Here is a 23,591-nt window from a genome sequence, read left to right as displayed (position 1 = left end):
CCGCTTCATAGTCGGATCAATGGTGCCAGTCTTTCAACTTCACTTCATACTTTGGAGGTAGGCAAAGAAATATAGGTTTTATACAAAAGACACGAAAGCCATATCTCCATCCGACATATTCCTGCGTTGTGAACGTTCCTCAGAGTCATCTTTGCGTTCTTCGTGATGGTTACCCACCGCTTCATAGTCGGATCAATAGTGCAGTCTTCAACTTCATTCTTACTTGGAGGTAGGCAGAGAAATATAGGTTTGAACGTCCGCAGAGGCATCTTTGCGTTCTTCGTGATCGGTTTACCCCCACTCGCTTCATAGTCGGATCAATAGTGGCCAGTCTTCAACTTCACTTGTAACAATACTTGAGTAGGCAACGCAAAATATCTCCATCCGTTTTTGTAAAAACATCCTGCTTGAACGGCCTCACAGATCCGAAATACCCTGCTTGAACGGGCCTCAGTGTCATCTCTTGCGTTCTTTCGTGATGGTTACCCCACCCGCTTCATTAGTCGGATCATAGTGCCAGTCTTCAACTTCACCTTCATACTTGGAGGTTAGGGCGGAAGAAATATAGATTTTATAAAAGGACACGAGCATATCTCCCATCCGACATATCCTGCCTCTTGAACGCGCTCCCTCAGAGTCCACTATTTGCATTCTTTATGATGGCTTAACCCACCGCTCCAATAGTCGGATCAATGGTTGCCAGTCTTCAACTTCATCTTCATACTTGGAGGTAGGCATAAGAAATATAGATTTTATAAAAGACACGAGCAAAAAAAAAAAAAAAAAAAAAAAAAAAATAAAAAAAAAATCTCCAACGACATATGCCTCGCTTGAACAGGCCCTCAGAGTCATATTTTGCCATTCTTTATTGATGGTTACCCACTCGCTTCAATAGTCGGCATCAATTGGTGCCGGTCTTTCAACCTTCACATCTTACTTGGAGATAGGCAGAGAAAAATTAAACTTACAAAAGGACGAGGGCTAGCAGAATATTCGAATGCCTAAGCAAACGGCTATGGTTATTCAATAATTTGGTTTTTCAATCCCCTGGGAGCTTAACGGGACGTTTATAAAATATTAACATATTTCTTCTGAGGGAAGGATAAGCAAGGATTTCCAGCATTATCCTAAATGTTAGGCGGAACCTCTTAAAAGCATGTGTGGTGCGTGCGGTACGTGCTGTGTGGTACACCTGGTTCTGAGCAGCGGTTAGCATAGACCCTTACCATCTAGACTTGTACAGGTACATGGTTTTTATAAAAACATTCGTCAATAAAAAAAATGTAAACATAAAAATTTGTTCGAATTTATTTAATTTAAAAGTTTCTCCCCTCTAACTGAACGCATGATGCGAACAAAATTTACTATTTTAATACAATTCTCATTTTTATTATCTAATGGATTCATTAGTATAGTGACTTGAAATGCAGATATAGGTAAAAATTTTCATTCATTTATCGTATTTGTGTAATTGTAATTGGAGAAGATGGAGTAATACAAGTACCACCTCTTTCCTCGTGAATCAAAAGGCAAATCCAAATAAAAGCACTTAGGGTAAATAAGTGCAATAAAATTTAACACTTGGGTGGGGGGGGGGGGGGGTGGGGGGGGGGGGGGGTGGGGGGGGGGGGGGGTGGGGGGGGGGGGGGGTGGGGGGGGGGGGGGGTGGGGGGGGGGGGGGGTACAGGACTTGGGCAACTTCGATCAATGCATCAGGGTAGAGGAAACAAAACAAAATTTCAAAGGCCAGTACTGTGTGGTGAAAGCGCGTGCTTTGCTCTCGGATAGTATGGAATCTTATTTCCGAAATACGGTAAGTTTGAATCCATAGATGTTAAGATTTGGTATTTCTCAATTACTCGCAGTCAACAAAGCAAGTTATCTTCTTAGAGATTGAGATAGCCAAAGCCAAAGCAGAGTAACACACGTTTAATTCAGCCTTGCAATATTTTTAATTTTTAATTGAATCACTCCAACTTGATGGCTGGGATTGTTTTACTTAAAATGTGTTTTGTGAGAAACAGGATCTGTTCCATTGCGGAACGGATGTCCAAATACATGCCAGTATTGCCTAATCATGTGCCTACCTGAACCCCCTAGTTGGCGAGGATTATAGCTATGAAAATAGTTGAATTTTTTTTCTGACGTACGATTAAGGAAACGTAGAGGACTACGGCGTGCTGGTGACTTATCAGGCCATTTTAAAGGCTCTCCATTATCATTCAGCCCTGTTATAGATGATGAAAGTAACAATTAAAAAATGCTCTTTTTGGAATTTGGACCCGTTTTACCGATTGATTTGAGATATAGTAACCCTAATTCACCATATCTGATTCCAGGGATTTCCTTAAAAGTTTCCAATTTCCGGATTTCCACCTTTCACGGTGCTGACCCATGCATTCTCTCTCTCTCTCTCTCTCTCTCTCTCTCTCTCTCTCTCTCTGCATCTACAAACTTCTTCTCCCCAAACCTAATCCAAAGTTTATTAAATACAGAAACTACAAAAACATTGATCTTGACCTTCTGATTTTCGATACCTCCAATATTTCTTGGCATGAAATACTATTTTCTGATGACGTGAATGATATGATTTTTCAATTTAATTCCCTAATTCTTCAATTGTTTGATAAACATGCTCCAATAGTCTTCAAACGTGTAACAAAAAAGCCTGCTCCCTGGATTACTGACTTTATTCGCCATCTTCAAAGACAGAGAAAACTCCGCTTTCCGCAAGGCTAAGCGAACAAAGAATCAGCACGATTGGAGCTTATATAAAAGACTGAGAAATCAGACACAGCAGCAAAATTAGAAATTCTAAAATTAGATTTTACTACAATTCCCTTTCTCAGAAACAATCAACTAAAACCCTGTGGGACGAAACTGAAAGAGCTGGGAGTGGGCAAACCTGATGGTGACCAACAAACCCATTTAAATCCAAATATAATCAATAACTTTTTTGCTAACGTCCCCATTGATCTGTCCCGTGCTCGTGATTATGTCATAGAGCTAGAGGCTTCTCCGCTTGACAGACCTGTTCATCAGTTTTCTTTCACTCCGGTGACTGAGGCTGAGGTGTTCAGGGCGGTCATGAGGATGTCTAGCAATGCAGTCGGGACCGACAACATTCCAATCAAGTTCATTAAGAGCACTCTGCCAGTCACCCTCCCAGTTATTACTGCAATATTTAATAAGTCTTTAATGTCCTCAACTTTTCCAGATATATGGAAGCGTGCTCAAATCCGTCCCTTAAATAAGTGTTCTTCCCCTAAAGCTCCATCTGATTTAAGACCTATTAGTATACTGCCGGCACTATCCAAGTGTTTAGAAAGAATAGTCCACCAACAATTCTCCCGTTTTATTGACAGTGGAAATATTTTGTCGGTATTTCAATCTGGGTTTCGCCCTCACCACAGTACTGCCACAGCCCTTTTAAAAATCACTGAAGATATAAGACTTGCTATGGACAAGCGACAAGCTTACAATTTTGACTCTATTCGATTTTTCCAAGGCCTTCGACTGCGTGTTTCACCCTCTTTTACTGATCAAATTGAAGAGGTATGGTTTCTCTGATGGTTGTGTCAGGTGGGTGGGGTCATATCTCTCCGAGCGACAGCAGCGTGTCAAGACTGACAATGGGTGCTCCGAGTGGAAAACCTGTCATCCGAGGGGTGCCTCAGGGTTCTGTACTTGGACCACTTCTTTTTACACTCTACATTAATGACATAACTACTAGTATCCGACACTCAAAGTTCCATCTTTACGCTGACGATTTACAATTTACCGCCACTTTTCACCGAATGAGAGTGGAAACTTGTGTACAATGTAATGAACTTTGATATTGGATTTCATAGATTTACTGGACTTGCAGACATGGACCTGAAACTTAATGGGAAATCCAAGGTCTAACTGTATTTTAATAGGCCTGATCAAAGGTCTTATTACTAAAAATCGACATTAATACTGCTCCAAGACTTGATACTGAACAACAATGAATTAGTTTACAATGTGGAAAAAAGTAAAAAACCTGGGGTGAATAGACTTTCAACAATAGCCTGGGATGGGACTCGATCAGGTGTCACTAATGGTGTAAATAGGGTTTTTGCCTGTATTACTTGGCCTCAATGCGCATTTGACACAGTACTTGCCCCCGTTGCCGTTGGATGTTTATGTTGTTGTTAGAGTGATGTTGGTGAGAATACTCTAGTAGTTTTTTTACCTCACTTCATTTACTGTGACGTGGTGATCAATGACATGGACAAACTGTTGACCTTTCCTAATAAAATATTCAGCGTGCCACACCAGGAATTATTGTATTTAGGTTCATTTTCAACTTACGACGTGATCTCAAGTATATCTCCTTTTTTGGAGCAAGTATCCAATATTTTAAAAATCCAAAGAACTTAGTAGTATCTTCATTGTACTTAGGTTCTGTTTGCAGCCACTAAATCCACAATGGTTTTGTCCAAGTTAAATCTGGCCCAAAGTTTCGTTTTTATGTCGGTTATCCAGCCACTTCCAGATCTCTATCTTTTATGTCTGGGATATTAGTGCAAGTTTTAGAACTCGTTGGGGTGCATCATTCATCTTTTTTATCAATTCCCAATTCAATAGGGTCAAGCCTTATATAATAAATCTTTCTCTACTGATTTCCGCATGCATGTCGACTTGTTGGAACGCTCTCCCAGGACAACATCAGAAGTATTGACAAGAGCGTTCGCTTTGGGGCGGAGGTATTGGGGTTAGGGCCCTTTCTGCTGGCTGGGCTCGGCGGGATGCGGGGAGTGTAGAGTGGGAAGTGACGGTTGGTGGTTCTTTTGGTGGTCATCACTTGGGGGTAACTGTATGTAATGTTGAGTTGTGGTTGGGGAAAATGAATGCTGTTAGGATAGGATTTACGTCTTTATTAGTCTGCATGTTGCATTATATTACAGAGATTTTTGTTAGAGTTTTAATCGACATGGTTTATTTTAAATTATAATTGGTTTATATATACATTATTATGTTATATTCCAATATGTAAGTAACTATTAAAGTGATTCTAGTTTACGTTGTCACTTACTATGTATTGATGATGTGTGTATAGGTTTGATTATATTTTTATTTGTTTGTTTTGTTTGGAGGTTAAGTGTTAGGAGGAGGACTTTTAAGTCCTAACTTCGCCTCTGTAATAAAAGTTCATTTTTTCATTTAATTTCATTTTTCTTTTCATTTCCATTTCTCTCTCTCTCTCTCTGCTCTCTCTCTCTCTCTCTCTCTCTCTCTCTCTCTCTCTCTCTCTCTCTCTCTCCTCTCTCTCCTCTCTCTCTCTCTCCGTCCCTCCATCCCTCCCCTCTCTCTTTCCTCTTTACCTCTATATCTCTACTATTTCATTATCTTATTGCTTTTTTGTTATTCTCATGTAAACTATATCTTTTTACGGTCTGTCCACGTGAGTAATTGATAAGTTTTGAATGTTGTAATATTCAGCCAAACATTAATCCTTAGGAAGGAAATTTTAATTACTTATACGGGAAATCCTTCGCAGGTGTTATTATGACTATTCTGGTGGTTCCGTGACTTTTCTCGCTGTGTGTCCCCTCGGACGCCTGTTGTGATTCACACAAGACATCTTCGTCCACTGGACAGGAGCATTAAGGATGACATGGACTCAAACGTCCTCAACGGGACAAATTTTATTGTATTTTGTTCTACAAAAATGAACCTAGACCGGTTCAAAGCTGAGGGACTGGTTCACCGCTTTTTGTGAGTGAATAAAGTAATTGATTTGTTCTTAATCATCAAATCAGAGTACCGTTTATCATCAGGTTTGCAGATCGTCTAAATTAAAGATTATTAATAATAAATTATTCACTGTTCTGCAGTTTGTTATGAATTCTTCATTGATACTTTGTTTTCGTTGATCTTTGGCACTTGAGTACACAAAGATTGGTTCAATTTCTTAAAACACCTAAATATTTGGTTTAAACCCACATTCATCAGTTCGAGTACTCTGATTTATACAGGGATTTCCTTCTCTCTTAGGGTCTACAGTGGTTGAACTACGATGTCTCCCAGAAACAATAATTGTGTTGTTCTTAACCCGAGAATCGAACCCGTGACGTTTTTGTTAAACGTCCAGTTTTATTTACAAATAAGATATCGTGTTTTATTATCAAATGTCAATATAAAAAGGCCAAATCATTGTTTATTGAGACTTCACTAAACATAGAATGGTTATTTTTCAGAAAACGACTAATTTTTCCTACACGCTCACTGTTCAGAAAAAGGATTTTTTATGTTTAAATAACTGTCTAGTTAAGTAAAGTCTGAGTTCTCATATGTTTGTTAAAAAAATACGAGACAACTTTATAAGTGTTTTATTAACAATATTGCTATAGCTCCAGTAGATTATAAACCTATTATATCTTGCAGGGCATTCTTGTTTATATGTTTAACTTGCCTCAACTTCTTTCAGAGCCACTTTTTCTACCATTATCGCCTTGGTAATCCTTAGCACCTGGTATGAGTCCAAGACATCGGAAAAGAAATCAGGTAGACCCTGTGTAACTATTAAGTTCAATAAATTATAATAGGACCAGCCACAGCTTATTGGTCAGCCATCATTATTAATTTATTTAATTTAATAATTTAGATAAACCTAATACCTACCATACTCAATAAACATTTATTTTATCATACTGTAGAAATAACAGCTGTTTTGATACGTCAAACTAGTCCATACAGTCAATATTTTACTTAAGCTTATAACAGGAATCTTAAAAATCAGCTGGCGAACAGTTTGAGTATTTTGAGTACGCTAACCATGCACGAACTTTGTTATTGTTTTAAGACAGTAATAATAACAGTAGATATCAACTGTAAACTTCACGATATCTAATTTTGTGTTATCAAAAACGTAAAAATTAAATAAAAACATTATGGTTTAATGTATGGTATCATATTTTGTGTTCTGTGATGATAAAAAACTTTCTTCACTACACGTGTAAGCAAAAGTCTTTCAGGGGCTTTAATTCATATTTACCATTCCGACCTCGGGCTGCGACAGCCAACTGTAGTAAAACATCGATTGCAACATCCGAAAAAAAGGTCACTTTTTGCTCCTAGTAATGGGAAAAAATACCATTAAACACCAACATTGCTCACCATCCTTATGGAGAAAACTTCCTTTTAGTGCAAAGAGAAGAAATTTACATGCTTGTAAAATATCAGCACCATAAGTGAAAAAAAAAACTTCAAATAAGTGTCAAATTAAAAAGTATAGTATTTTTCTCACCTAAAAACTATAGTATAAAAAATTTTTAAATATCATGTTTAAAGTTTATCATGTATTTGTAATGTTAAATGTTTATTCAAAGTTAATTTCAGCAGATCTCCTTTGAACGTTTAGTTTCTTATTTTGAATAGAGAAATGAAAATGGAGTAGTTTCAAAATTAAACAGTTTAAAAGTTTCAGCCTTAATTTCATATAGAATATTAGAATAGTTTATTGTTCTTATTCTTCGGGATGGACCTGCTTCCCATAAATGGTAGACGAAATTCTACCTTTACTTTATATTGTTTAACGGTATATTAACCATTATGGCAATTCGTTTTGTCAGGGAGGAGAATATATGGGGGGGGGGAAAAGAAATAACATTAATTTTGAATTTATAAAAGTCTTTTTATTAGAATTAATGTTTAGAAAAACCTAATACACGGATCCTATTATTATAATTATTATTGTGTTTTAACCAGATTGTGCCTTCTTGGATCATTTATATGTACAAATTAGTTAAACATTTTTTTCCTGACAATAGGCAGTTAGTAATGATAACAAGTAATTATAATTGAAATTCATATCTACATATCTTCTAAGAAATTTAAATGGTATAATATTAATAAAAATGTAAATATTAGGAAATTTTATATAATTATGAAGATATTTGAATCTTTAAATCATTACTTTAATTATGTAAGTATAAAATACATTTTCTGGAGGATGTTTAAGTATATTTTTAATTTTTAGTTTAAACTGATTAGTGTTATAAGCCTAATTTACATTTGTAAACTTAGTAAAGAGCACAAGGAAAACAACCGTTTTATCTAGAATTAGAGTATCCTAGTTCAAAGTTATTACTAAGTTAAGTTTATTCTATCTTTATTTTCGGTCAGGCGATCTCAAAGTATTCTAAAACATTTTTATCAAATAAATGAAGAGCTTATACAAGAACAAAATAAATAACATTATAGAATGTATAACATAATTTATTATCAATATGTTTTTTTTATAATTTATTTTGAGTTCCTATAATATTATATATAGAACATTATTAAAATAAAATTTGTAGGAATAATGTTTTTCTATAAAAATAAAATGTTATAAGCTTGGATATGGTGTCCGTTAACACTTTAGCTATAGAGCTTTAGATCTTTTAATGTATCCATGAACCTTCGCTTCACTACATAAGCATGACCAAGTAATGATAAATGGTGCGCATTGTTTCTTTTTATGGAGATGTCTGTCCCTCATTCTAAGGCGAAATCTGGTGTAGTACTTCCAACTTGTCCCTGTTCTACCAGGAAAGTCAAAAAAAAATTGGGGGGGGGATTGCTTATTATTGGATCACTTTCAGTTTTGAGGAAATTAGCAGTCGTAGTAATGTGTATAAACGATTAGAAGATTTATCGTTGTTTACAACAGTCCTCGTTCTAGAATAACTTCGCCCCGGCTTACTATTTCATGCATTTTATATTTTTTCTCTCAGAATTATCTCCCACTCTTTCTCACGCATGATTTCCACACTCGGCAGAAGTTGAAGGATACAACAGTATCTTCCTCTGACGTCTCCCTGTCTTAACGGCCTCAAGAATCATACTCACCTTCTTCGTGGTGATAATACACCGAGATACTTCTACTACCAAGTCCTTAACTTCACTATTCTTACTTTGGCGAGGTGGGCAATTTTAAGTAAAGCGCTTCTAATAACCCTATTTGTATTAAGACCAAGCAGGTAAACCAGAATAGGAGGTCAAAATTTAGTAATCTCCAAAACATTTTCCAGATGGAAAAAACGATCCGTGGATGAGATTATCTTCTCTGGAGTTTGACCCTCCGTCAGCGGAAGAAATCTTGATTATGATCTCTGAGAATTATTTCGGGCCTACATCTTTCTTCAAAATCACCGCAGAAAAAAAAGTTTACGAACATCTTCAAACAGTACATCAAAGTCATTACTTTAGGTTGTGTGATTACTTACTATATATTTTCAATTGTTGTCACTTTATAGACAACAAGCGCATCAATCCCAAGTTTGGAATAGAATTTTGCCAATATTATTACTATTAATTTTTTCAAGGGTGACTCCCTCCATGGCAGTTATAGTTCTGTTCTTAATCCACTCTTCAGATATAAAAAAAATCCATCTGTCCGAAAGGGGACCATTCTGGGACAGGTAATATCGGGCACATCCAAGTTCGTCTGCAGCAATCTTTTGGTGGGCAAATCTCCTTCACATCAGCAGCTGTTATGGCACTCCCCAACAGCTATTCTAGTGAAGGTTGTAATTCTGTATTATTTTTAGCCTTAATATCCTATTTCTTAACGTCAAGGGAGTAACGCCAAGCTTGTTCGAATTTATCAGTGCCAGGTGGAAACCTGGTTGGCCTCGCAGTGGACTTCCAATTATTTATGCTGATCACCGTTGTTGCTGTTGCCGCTCTTACACCACCCTAAGCTAGGAGTTGGTCCTTCTAGCGGTCGTCTATGATCCTTCACGTGGTCTTCAGGACTGCTGACACATCCTTCATTCAGATCCACCCTGACATGTTCATTAGATAAGTTGGTTTGGAACAAGGGGCCCTAAGTACCTTGAATTGTACATAATCTATTTTAGGTATTTTCTATATCTAACTATACGAAAATGTACCTTACGATTTGCCATAAAGCTGTAAATGAATGAAACAGAGCGTTTGACATGTATATATCTTTCATAGAAAAATATTTTTTTATACAGAAAAAAATGTATAAGAAATGTTTTTTACCTAGGTCCACAAATATTACGGAGTTGTGATATTATTGTATTTTAAGTGGTCGCCATATTGGGAACGCATTGGTTTATACGAAGCTACTTAATGGCATTGTTTAGTTAAGATATTTATAAGATGAATTTTTGTAACTTTTATAAAAACCAAAATATCCTGCTTACCTGTACCGATCATTTAAATCTTTATCTCTGATAATTAGTGTACGACCTAACGAGAAGATACATTAATATCGATTTCAATTCATCGGTCAACAATGTTTGATAGGTTCTTTTACTGTTCTGGCTTTTTCCCTTTTTGGAACGCTTCCCCCAGATGATATTAGATATACTGAGGATTGTGCTCGAGGATTGTTGGGGGTGGGGGGGGGGGGGGGTGGGGGGGGGGGGGGGTGGGGGGGGGGGGGGGTGGGGGGGGGGGGGGGTGGGGGGGGGGGGGGGTGGGGGGGGGGGGGGTTTAGCCCTCATTTTTTATAACAGAATTTATGCATCTAGAACTAGCAAAGCTAAAGATGCCAAACATTGCGCAATAAATAAAAAACAAATAAAAAAATGTAATTTGCTTTAATATTAACAGTTGTTTGTTGATCCCGAAACAAAATTGTTTATTTGTTTGTTGGAAACACATTTTTGTATTCACATTCTCTATAACTCTGAAAAAATGGGCGCGCGCGTGTGTGTGAACATATATCACTTCCAGAGAGAACAATACTGTTGGTGATTCGATCTTTTTATTTAAATTAATTCAGGCTACTGCAGATTATACAAATTGTATGTATACAATTACATAATCACACACAAAATTGGTTATTGACTTCACCAAATCAAGAAAAATTCACAGTACAAAATCCACAGATTCAAACATTTTTCTATTTTAATGTTCCTAAGTACACTTCTGCAGATAAATATAAACTGTATAATATATTACACAACAAATATGAAAGAAAAAGAAACTGAGGAATTAAACAAGACAAACAAGATAAAAACAATGTGTTTTTTAAAAACTTTGTACCAATTCAGTAGTTTAAAAAGTTTTTTTAAATGTAATTCTCAGAACCAGTTGCTAACAAAGGTTTATCTTTAAGTTTACCTTTAGATTACGTTATAATAATTAACTTACTTTTTGTTATTGCTTCCACTTGCAGCGACTGGAACACATAAAATAGACACTAAACACAAAAAAACAAGATCTTTTAGATTATGTGTTTACTAATTCTTATACGAAATGTAACCTATATACTCTAGCAATACAAAATACTTGTTTTACGCCTTTATACACGTTGTGTAAAGTACTACCCGAGGAATAAATTGACAACGATACATAAATCATACTAAAACAAATTCAATTAACCATTATTAATAATTTTGTCCATTTCTAATTTTAAAGTTCAGTTTCATTTATAAGTTTGAACTGTAAACGCTATAGGGAAAACTTGTTCAAACGTTCTTGGAAATCAGAATAGATATACAATATTTACAAATTGTACAAAACATAAATTCAACATCTCTAATTCCCAAATAGTACCACTCATTTTAATAGGTTTCACATTGTTGTTGGGATGTTAGTCAGACACATTCAGACTACTCAATACTATTCTGTAAAATCACGTGTACTAACAAGTATATTCTTCACATGTAATCTAGCCAATTTAAGACATTGTATCAATGATACTGGTGAGATTCGTTTTACACAGCTTGTTTTTCACTTTAGAGATATTATAGTTTTGTAAACTAATTTCCTTTTATTGGGACTTTTAAAATTAGGCATTTGTAGGATTAAGTAAGTGAATTTTTACCTGTAACCTCTTCATGTATTTGGTATGTTACAAAAAATTACTCAACAGTTAATCTGTGTTTTCCTAAAACACCAAACTTTTCATTTGACTGACATTAACTATAAAACAGATAATGTGGCTTGGGGAACCATCAAAACCAATGTATGTTTTCCTAACGTAAATAGAAACATTAGCGCAAAACCTCAATATGTAGCTTAATTCGCTCGATCGTTATAATATGCTAACAAATGGCGTTTTCCGACATAATTTGATTATTTAATCAGTCAAATTGCATTACTTGTTCATGAATAATAAAGGAACATGCTTTGGACTACTGACAAGCAATTGATAAGGAATTGAAACTATCATACACGACAAAAGACGATATGTGCCATTAGTATGTCTTCTCTTTGAATTGTCTCTAATCCTCTCAAACATAATTTGACGGACTACAATTACAATGATTGAAACAGTGATTATGTTATAAATCAAAATAATTCAATATTAAAAAACTGAATAAAAGTTAAACTTTGCACTGCTACCAAACCGCAGAAAAATGAAATGGAATTGAACACAGTCCAAACGAATGGATAACAACTATGTTATCCATTACTAAATTAATTTATTTATTAATTACTATGTTAATTACTAAATTAGGTGGATATTTCTAGAATTATGTCTATTGCGATCACCCTCACTGCGGAAAATTCTTAATTTTCTCCGACAATGGTACCAGAACTCAAAACCACCATAATTTGAAAATGTATATTATATAATCTCATTGGCTGAGCTTTTCGAAGTATATCACTAGAAAGGCTGTCCTCATGATATCTCGAAAATTAAATTATCTACATACTTAAAACATGAACAATTTCTATATAAACAACAGTGAGTTTTATTGAGGTGCATGTCACTTCATGGGATGTGGCTTGGGCGTTAGCGAATATTTGTACATTGGTGTTATCAGTAACTATAATGGCAACGAGTAAGTAGAAGAGTAAATCAATTTTTAACAAATTGAGTACAATAATATGAGATTTGAAATCATAAGAGCTTTATACGTGTAAAATTGAAAACAAAAATAATAGAGTAGAAAGTCAATATTGAACAAAGTTTATTCCTACACATTCTTGAGTTGAAGTACCTTCCCTTCAATGGAACTTTAATGATTACTGGTATGAAATAACTTAATGAACAATAATGTTTATGTATTTATATGCTTATAACGGTTTTGTCCTATAAGGCTTTTGAATATTTGAAAGTACATGAATATGGGAACATATTGAGAATAACATATTAATAACTTCATTTTTATTGCTATTTTGTATATATGTTTTTATTTCGTATTTACCTGTTATTTTATGTACTGAAGATTTAAAAAAAGCTTAATTCTTGTTTAAATTATTCAGTAATCTCCCGCTCACACAGTTTTTTTATTATTTTATATTTACTTTATACTATTTTTTATTTGTTTCAAATTACATTTAATATTCGTTAAAAGTATTCCTAATCAAATCTTAATATAAATGAATGCATACTTTTGTCCTGTAATTCTTATTTCCAAATAATTTTATACTTAAAAAATTATAGACAAAAGTTTAATTTGGCGAAAGTTTGTAGTATCAAAATATCAACATTCAATTTTGCATTGATAATTCTTGATTTAATGCTGTTGTATTATAGAATTTCGTTTCTCGGTTAAATTTAAGATATATTAAGTTAAATTTTACATAGAATGAACTACTCCTCCATAAACTCGTTTCATACTCAGAGCATAATACGTACAATGAACAACAGCCAGCCGAGAGTGTAATATATCCGCATCTCACTACAAGTGCAAGAAACACGTTTTCCTCCAGACTTCGTTAGCGAGAACTGGTGAGGTAACTAGGAAAACCAAACAACTGTGATTCAGGCCTAAAATGATATACAAGTGTTTGTTTGTTTATAGTGATATTGAACAAACATTCATTGCGATTCCCATGTCATGAAGTAGTGGGGAAAGGGACTAACATTTAAAGCCACACGTGCAGTAATATTTACAACACACATCATGGACCAGTTTTTTGTGGAGATAAACAATAAAATCTGACTACTGAGCACAAAAGGAGATCAGCTTAGTTATGCCAAAATCCTGGGTTTAGAGTATTAGTGTTCCATAACAACCAAAATGTGGATTTCGGTAATAAATGTCCTTACTTGTAGGTGAGACGTGACTCAGAAATGTATATTTTATAGCAGTGGCTGTTTTTTTTATAATTAATCTATTAACATTTGATAGTTTAAGAAATATTTCATGTATTGATGAAGCATTTTTAATCTCAGTATTACTGCACTCACATTCTATAAATTAATACAAGATACTTCTCTATTACGGCCATACACAAAATGTTAAATTATTTACGAATGATGTCAGATAGTATTATAAACTCTTGAGCTTTTCAGTACCGTTTTAAATCTTACAGATATCTATAATGTTCTAGTTTGTATCTAGAAACAATTATCCCTTATGTTTTAAATATTTCTGAAGAAGAAAGCAAAAGTTAGGAGCAGTTTATGTATGAGAAACATACAAAATAAAAGTTACGGAAGGAAATACTGAGTTGACAAATACAATAATATAAATAACAACAACAAAAATAGAATAAAACTTTTGAGAAATAACAATAAGAAGTTCTATTCATTTCTCATGCGCTCTCATTTCTTAGCTCCTGTACTGCAGATTGTGTCCGCATTAGTTACACCTAATCATTTGGAAAGCCAAACACCGCATTCTGCTTGCAAAACTTGGGGGATATATCACTTGTGGTTCATTGCTGGAATGGCTAAAAAGATATTATACCGGCAAAGAGCTTATGGTCAAATTTGATGGTGGCACCTACGTTTGCTTGTACCGTCTGGAGTTCCCTAAGGCTCACACTTGAAGAACTGTAAGTATTGTAAATAACACACTTACCTGCTGTGTCTGTTATATCAGTCGATTCGAGATGAAACTAAGAAGGAACTCTAAAGAAACGTTATGAGCCGCTCACATGAGACCAAATAATATTTCATGTTATGCAGCATGCCTTCTTCTATGTTCACAAGTCATTCATTATAAGGTAAAATGTCTTTGAACGTCTTGTGTGAGGTATTTTTCTTGATTAAATATTGCTTAAGCGATTGGAGAATCAAACAATCGATCATTATTCATTAATTGAACACATTTTATATTAAAATGTATGGGACCAGTCTCTTAATATTTGGTCCGAAGCACGTTAAACGAAACCGAGTGATTTTTAATACAACGGTGTATCGTACAGAGATCAAAGCCTCCGTGAAGCCTCTTCTTCCGTCCCTCCGTTAGTTTCAGGTCGTTCTACAGTGTTCTTTGATCATATATTGTCCTCTGTTAACATTTCCTTTTTTAATCTGTGTGACTCAAACATCATAAACTCATACATCGAAGTATCAAAGAACCTGACAAAAAGTAATTACAAGTATTTACTGAACTGAATATAAATTTCCCCTACATTTCAGCAACTTTGCAGGCCAGAAATCAATAGTTTTCCCTGGGACCAAGAGGTACATATGCAACAACTTTATTAATTTTACTCATTTGTCGAATACTTGGTACAGGGAAAGATAAATAAAGAACGATTTTAACACTACTGACTAAAAGTACTGCTCAGATACATTGTTACCAGTACTCTATGTCCATGTCTTAGTTCATCAAAGATTATTTCTTACGGCAAATATAATAAAAACCACATCAGTGCCATCATAATATCCTAAAATACACATTAATTACGGTGCCTTAGTTCAATTGCTCATATATCATAAAACTGTTCAACTTTTTAAGATTGATTACCAAATTTATTTTTTAATAGAATATACAAATTTCAAAATAAAGAATATGTGTGTGTGTTTTTTTTCTAGAGCTCATATAATCTTGGTACTGATTTTGATAGAAGAACAGATTCATTCTTCAATTCATTTTCCGTTTTCTAGGTTAACACTAAATTTAGATTATGTAGCGGTAAGTACAAAAATTAAACTAACAGATAAGATTGCTGATGGTATAAATGTTCGAAGTGCCCTCTTATATGCTCCCAAATACTCATCTTTGGCGCTGTACTAAAATGTCACACATTTATCTAAACAACCTAATTTATAAACACAGTTTCATCGTCGTTGTACTATCTTTATTTGACCTTTAGAGATGTATTTTTGAAACAAGAGTACCGATTTGAATAAGTGGTGGATGAATACATTTTTCAGCTCAACAGCATCAAACCATTAATGACGATTACTGTATAATATAACTGGGATAAAAGCCAAACAACTCGATAAAGAGATCGGAGTGTGTTATAATGTACAAAGCCAGAGAGAAGCCCAAGTGACAATGTCGTCGGCCGGCCGAGTGGGCATCTCAGTAGACGTTGCCTGCTGCAATACAGACCGAGGGCCGAGAAGGGTCCTCCGGGCCATTGCTCGATGAAACATAGCGTGATATCGTCCCATTCAAAGACAAAAGAAGAAATCATGTGATCTCTGCAATGAGCTTTCTGTGCGTAGCCGATTATGGGAATCATTGCAGAGGAAAAAATTATATTAGAAACAATGTTATAAATATCATAAAAGCTGAAAATTTTGTTTTCACAATGCAAGTTGCTGTTTAGTATATTTTACTTTCAAGTAGATGGTTAAAAAATAGATAATAAAGATAATATTATTTTATCTTTACATAAGTAAAGGTGTATTATTTTACCAGGCTAAGAAGTTCTCTCTAACACTTACCTGAGGACCAACGGCAAATATGACTTCCGATCCACCACCAACAGGCGGGAAGATGGGCGGCATGCTAGGACAGGATCTCTCGGCGGTCACCCATCCAAGCAGCAGCCACTTTCGACATTGCTTGATCCGGTTATAATATGATAACCGTTGTACCCGCTACACTGCGCCAATGGCAACAAGGCTTAGGTTATAAAAGTCTTTTATAGCTAAAAATGATTAGTTATAAAAGCTTATTCAACGAATATTTTAGTAAGAACATTCAATCGTTCACTCTAAGAAAATTAATACATTTCATCTCAATACTAAGATAGAATAAGGTAAGGGGAAATGGAAGTTCGACCTTGGCTGATCCAGGATTTCAAGTTAATATGGCTATTTATACACTGACAGCTATATTTTGTGGTTACGAGTATAATGTGTGTTGGAAAGATATCAGAGTCCATGCAAATTGTAATGCGAACAATCAATTCATCAGAATAGGACTGCTTCTGTGTTAGGTGACTTGAGGTATGGCATTTCTCCTTTACTTATTACTCAAGTAAGATGGTGTTTACACAGTTCTATTTTAGTGAAACATTATCACCCGCAGCCTATAGACACCAAACCTCACGACATCGTCAAGAGGTGATCAAGCCGTGCACATCATCAGGCAGATAGGCAGCAAGTGAACCTTACAACGCTTATCGGGAGTAAAAAATAGGACGCTACGCAAGTAGAATAATTACTTCGGTTTAGTATACGGAGTAGAGAATTAAGAAGTAAAAACTACCTGTTCTGGACGCCATATAGTAGTAACGTTTCATACCACCACTTGAAATATTGCTACGTAGTACTTCATCCGACTACTTACTTCTTTATATTCACTTCATTCTATGAGTTCTTGAGATATCCAGAGGGCAGACAGACAGACGATATTCCTATAGTAGCTTTGCTAACGATCAGCCACTATAAACTTATTAGGACAGTATTCCAATATAAATTTTATTTTCAGACCTTCCTTGACTGACAATAACTTTCATAAATCTCTCTTATTTTTTACTAGTTGCTAGACAATACTTCAAATACAGTGTCTTTTAACAGAGAACATTGGAAACTTTTTTTGTATAGTTACTAAGCCTGGGGAAAAATGGTAGTATTCACTCCTGAGATAAGTGGCGGTCATTGGAAGATATTCCAATCTCCGGATCCACTTTTGAATAATTGAGTATTCAAGTTTAACGGGCAGTGTGTCGGAGTCCAGAATAAGAGAGCGAAACTGTTTCTGTAAGTGCCAAGGGAATAACTCAATTTTCCATGCAAAATTCTCAATGAAATTTGTTAGAATAGCTTTCAATAGTTCAGTATTTGTCAAGAACCATTAAAGACCACTCAAACGGAGCCCGTGAAAGCCAGACGCTTTCATATTTTTCCATATTTTTTCAGTATGATGTGATATATTGCAGTTTCTCATAATAAGTTTAAAAACATAAATAGACGTAAATGTATAATAAATATTATTTCTTTGTCCAAAAACATTTCAAGCGACTTTTTGATTCCATACATTTTGCGTAAAAATTAAGAAGAAGATTACTACATAACATACACATGTATTAGATTTAGGATTAGGATAATTGTTTATAAGAACACCCATTCCTGAATATCCTGACTCTCTGTACTCACTTTATACCTATGTAAAGGGTGTTTTAGAACTCTCCGTGAATATTTTGCGAATTTATTCTTCGTATCAACACAAACAAAAATATAAAATAAACATGGTCAAAAGAAGAATTCCCTAAAATATTTTCGGGAAGTTCTTAAATGCCATATATAATGTATGTTTGGGCTTATTCAATATCACGCGAGAATGTGAACACAATAACTGCCATAGTTTTTTTTTTAATAGAATCAGACTAAACTTGGTACAGATACACATAGCTTCGTTAGCCAGACTTAAACTTGGTACATATACACATAGCTTCGTTAGCCAGACTAAACTTGGTACATATACACATAGCTTCGTTAGCCAGACTTAAACTTGGTACATATACACATAGCTTCGTTAGCCAGACTTAAACTTGGTACATATACACATAGCTTCGTTAGCCAGACTAAACTTGGTACATATACACATAGCTTCGTTAGCCAGACTAAACTTGGTACATATACACATAGCTTCGTTAGCCAGACTAAACTTGGTACAGATACACATAGCTTCGTTAGCCAGACTAAACTTGGTACAGATACACATAGCTTCGTTAGCCAGACTAAACTTGGTACATATACACATAGCTTCGTTAGCCAGACTAAACTTGGTACATATACACATAGCTTCGTTAGCCAGACTAAACTTGGTACATATACACATAGCTTCGTTAGCCAGACTAAACTTGGTACATATACACATAGCTTCGTTAGCCAGACTAAACTTGGTACATATACACATAGCTTCGTTAGCCAGACTAAACTTGGTACATATACACATAGCTTCGTTAGCCAGACTAAACTTGGTACATATACACATAGCTTCGTTAGCCAGACTAAACTTGGTAACATATACACATAGCTTCGTTAGCCAGACTAAACTTGGTACATATACACATAGCTTCGTTAGCCAGACTAAACTTGGTACATATACACATAGCTTCGTTAGCCAGACTAAACTTGGTACAGATACACATAGCTTCGTTAGCCAGACTAAACTTGGTACAGATACACATAGCTTCGTTAGCCAGACTAAACTTGGTACATATACACATAGCTTCGTTAGCCAGACTAAACTTGGTACAGATACACATAGCTTCGTTAGCCAGACTAAACTTGGTACATATACACATAGCTTCGTTAGCCAGACTAAACTTGGTACAGATACACATAGCTTCGTTAGCCAGACTTAACCAAAAACGTTTTAAGTTAGCGGGCAGTCGCATTTGTAAAAAAATTTAATACATCTAATTCAGTATGTAGATTCACACAACAAATTTTAAAAGTATGTTAGGGGATTGTTATCGTTCACTTTTTTCGGTATCTCACACGGTTAAGAAGGTGGCAGTTCGATGTTTTGGCGGAAAAAGAATGGTTATATCTAAGAATTTTTATTATGTGTAGTGGAGAAAACAGTTTTTTAATTCTCAAATCATATACAATAATGTTTGTGTTTTTATATGTTTTTGATATATGACGTAAGATATCACAGATAACGGACTTGCAAGTTTTGAATAGTGCACCCATACAACAACATGACGAGCATAATAATGAACATCATAACTGTTAGACAGATCCAAATTAGACTTGGTACAGAGACAGTATTTACACAATTGTTTATAATAAACAATTGAACAAGTTTATATGCAAATAAAAATATAAGGTAAATGTTGCTTTGTACAAGTTTGTTACTTAGCCTTAACCAATAACCGGGAGCATTTATGCAAAGATTTTAAACCAATTATTTTTTAGTATTGTAACCGAACAAAAATTGATATACCATACATGATAATATTATCCTTCATACAACACATCGAAATATAAATTTAGGGATTTATTAAAACCTTGTAGATCCACCACTTTATGTAAAATTTCATAATATTCACAGGAATATTGTTATCCACTAGCCTAGGATCACTAAAACTGCGACGAATAACCATTAATTCGTTTGAATCAATGAAAATGTTTAACAAATATTCGATTCTCCTTATATCCATGTATAATGTTTCATTTTGATTTTCAGATTTATAAAACTAATTATACGTGACTCAACAGAACTGTTTCAAAATTCCTCGTCACAGACCGTGGCGTACATTTCCAATTCTTGTATATTAATCAAAATATACAAAATTCTAATTCTAATAATATTATTAATTGCGAAAGTGCTTTTGTTTCTTTGTTTTGTTTTCACGCCTAAACTAATACAATGTACTGAAATTTTACATGGACATTCTTGCGGTGTCTGGGATGAATATAATATGCCTATTCTTATTCGTATATTCCTCCGGGCTATTCCCCACTTTAATATAGCGAAAACTTCCAGCTTGGTTTCTAAAGTTCTGTAACATTAATTGAATGAGTCTGTAAAATGTAATCAACTGATCTGTGTAAACATTGTTTATTATTTAAATATAGTTCACTCGAACCAGCAGTGGTCATAAACGTACAGCGCCTACTAAATTGCGTGTAAAACAGCGGGTAGCTGCTACCAGTTCAGATATGAAAGACAATGTAGTCCGACTTTTACTATACATGTAAAAACTGTTATGAAACCTATCTACGTTGTCAAAAAAACAACAAAAAAACATGGCGGGAGATGAGAAGTTGAGTGTTTGCGGCTTGTGTGGAAATACAATTAAACCTCGTGGAAATGCTTTAAAGTGCGGAAGTAACTGTGAAAAGTGGTTCCACATCGAGTGTGTTAACATTTCTAAAATAGAATATAACAACGTAAAAATTGCCTTACAAGTCAAAGGAGTAAACTGGACTTGTGAACCCTGCCAGGAGCTAACCTCAGCAAACTCTGACAGTGAACGTTCTGGTTTAGTGCTGGAAGAAAAAATTGACAAGCTCTTTGAAATTGTAAAGGGTCTTGTAACTGACAATCTGCTCCTAAATGAAAAATTCGACAACGCTTTTGACCTAGATAAATCGAAAAATATCTTGCCGGTAGGCTGTTTGACCATAACCTCAAAAGACGTTAGCCCTAGGCCTATGAAGGCTAAAGACATTGTTGAAGTTCATGAGACTCCCAATAACGACAAGAGAGTCAGTGATAGTGCAAGTAGTGATCTACAGGATGCCCCTACTTATGCAAGTAAGGCTAAAAATAATTCTAAGCAGTACGTGGCCTGCAGGCCTAAGCCTAACCTACATCAATGTAGTAATAATTCTGATGCAGACAATGAAGGCTTCTGCACTGTGTCCTATAAAGGTAGACGGCAAGTTAAACCATTACTTAATCATAAAGAAAAGACCACAAGCAAGAAACCTAATAAACTTATATCTGGTAAAAATAATAGCAATCAACTCTTAGCTGTGATTAGGCAATCTTGGGTATATCTCACCAGGCTCCCAGTATCTGTAAATGAAAATGATATTATAAGTCACCTTGAGGCCAACTTAAACTCCAAAAAATTTAACTACAAACACGACATGATTCCTACAATTAATTTAAAATAGGAATCCCTCCAGAACATGAAAATGAAGTAATGAACCCTGAATTATGGCCAACTGGAATTTTAATCGGAAAGCATTTCCCTCCTAGGTCTAACAAAAATCACCAGAATGTAAATACTACCAGTAAACCCAATGAAATTTTTGTTTAGATCCAGTGACAAAAACGACTCAGAACTAAGTATGGCTGGCACACCAACTAAAATAGAAAGGCTTGTGCATTTTTTCAAAGTATTGTGTGCTTGCAATACTCTTTCTTAATATACAAGGAGCCATTGATAAACTTCCACTTTTGGAAGATCTTGCAATGCAGGAGCATTATGATTTTTTCATCTGTCTTTCAGAACATTGGTTGCAGAGCGGGGAGATTGATTTCTGCTGTTTAAGTGGGTATAATCTAACTACTAGCTACACACGATCAGTCTATGCCAGGGGTGGTACTCTCATCTTTGCTAGGGATGTATATGATTTTAAGCCTATAGACCTCTTTAGTTTTAGCCTTGAAAAAAACTCTGGAAGTGTGCGCTATTGAAATCATCTCACTTCAGCTCATAATTATTTCTATTTACCGTACACCAGAAAGCAACGAATGGGTCTTTCTTGAGAGCATAGAAAAAAAATTCTCCTCTATCTCAAGAAACGGATTAATTATAAAATAGTCATTGAAGGGAGATGTGAACGCCAGTTTGACGTCACCAAGGACAAAAAAAGTCAGTGGTAGATTTTCTCAATGTTCTTCGGCAGTTTAATTTCTACCACCACAACTACCAACCTACTAGAGGAGAAGCCTGCCTGGATAATGTGTTTCAAACATTAAACAAAAATGACATTTTTTGCCATACTGTGCCCTGTTATTTCTCAGATCATGATGGCTTAGTGTTTTCGGTTTTTGTCTGAACAGTCTATTGGACCTGATAAGACTGATGATATTTTTGTTCTACGCAGATTATTTTCAAAACAGAAACTAGACCTCTTCAAGGTAAAAATCAGTAAAATCAATTGGCATAATCAACTTTTTCTGTACAATTGGATTACATATGGAAAATGCAGTTAATAATCCTTTTACGCTGTTTTTTGAAAGTATACAGACCGCTTTTGAACAATGTTTTCCCTCTCTGTAAGTATAAAACTAAACCCCAAATATGTTAATAAGTCAAATCAATCATGGTATACATCAGATCTTGTCAGGCTCAAGGGTCAAGTTAAACTTGCATATGATAATTTTAAAATAAATCAGAACAACCTCAACAAACTAGCCTATAAGGATTTAGTACATAAATACTAGAAAAAAAATAAAAGAAGCTAAGCTTAATCTCAATGCTAACTTAATTGAAAAATCTAACAATAAATGCATGACAGCTTGGAACCTAATTAGGCCTAACCTACAATCTAAGTCCAACCATAGCTGTATTCCTTTACACTCCAGTGTTCTTAATGACTTTTTTATTGAATCTGTCAGTTCCAAACAGAAATAACATTGTAAAACCTGAGACTACTTTTGAGCAATTTCTCAATTTAATACAAAATAGATCAGCCTAATTTTAACTTTAAACTTGTAACTTGTGATGATGTCCTTATGGTCATCAAAAAGATGAAAAAACTCCAAATCTCAAGATTACTATGGTTGATCAAAGAAATAGTACATTATATTGTAAAACACCTCTTACTTACTGTATTAACGTTTGCCTTTCAAGGAGGCATTTTTCCTGAATGCCTAAAAAATTTCCAAAAATCTCTCCAAAATTCAAAAATGGGGATAAATAAACCCAGGCAACTATCGGCCTATCTGTCTGGTACCTATCCTGTCCAAGTTATTTGAACACATTGTACACAATCAGCTAAACCACTATTTTGAGTCTTGGTCACTCTTTAATGAACAACA

The 23,591-nt window shown here is 34.9% G+C and overlaps 1 protein-coding gene across 1 annotated transcript in view; it reads right to left on the bottom strand.

The window, feature by feature from the left end:
* The window catches only part of LOC124355736 (nose resistant to fluoxetine protein 6-like), a 32,973-nt gene extending 16,337 nt beyond the window's left edge, over positions 1–16,636 (bottom strand). The window contains exons 1-2 of the mRNA XM_046806894.1: positions 16,574–16,636; positions 11,140–11,167 (exon numbers count right to left, since the gene is read on the bottom strand). Of these exons, the coding sequence (XP_046662850.1) occupies positions 11,140–11,167; positions 16,574–16,636 (91 nt within the window). The remainder of the gene's footprint in view (positions 1–11,139; positions 11,168–16,573) is intronic.
* Between the last annotated feature and the right edge of the window lie 6,955 nt (positions 16,637–23,591).

The sequence above is a fragment of the Homalodisca vitripennis genome, chromosome 2 (assembly GCF_021130785.1).
Source record: "Homalodisca vitripennis isolate AUS2020 chromosome 2, UT_GWSS_2.1, whole genome shotgun sequence".
In the NCBI taxonomy this organism is placed as follows: domain Eukaryota; kingdom Metazoa; phylum Arthropoda; class Insecta; order Hemiptera; family Cicadellidae; genus Homalodisca; species Homalodisca vitripennis.
The sequence above is the reverse complement of the archived record's forward strand: the minus strand, read 5'-3'. Positions and strand labels throughout refer to the sequence as shown.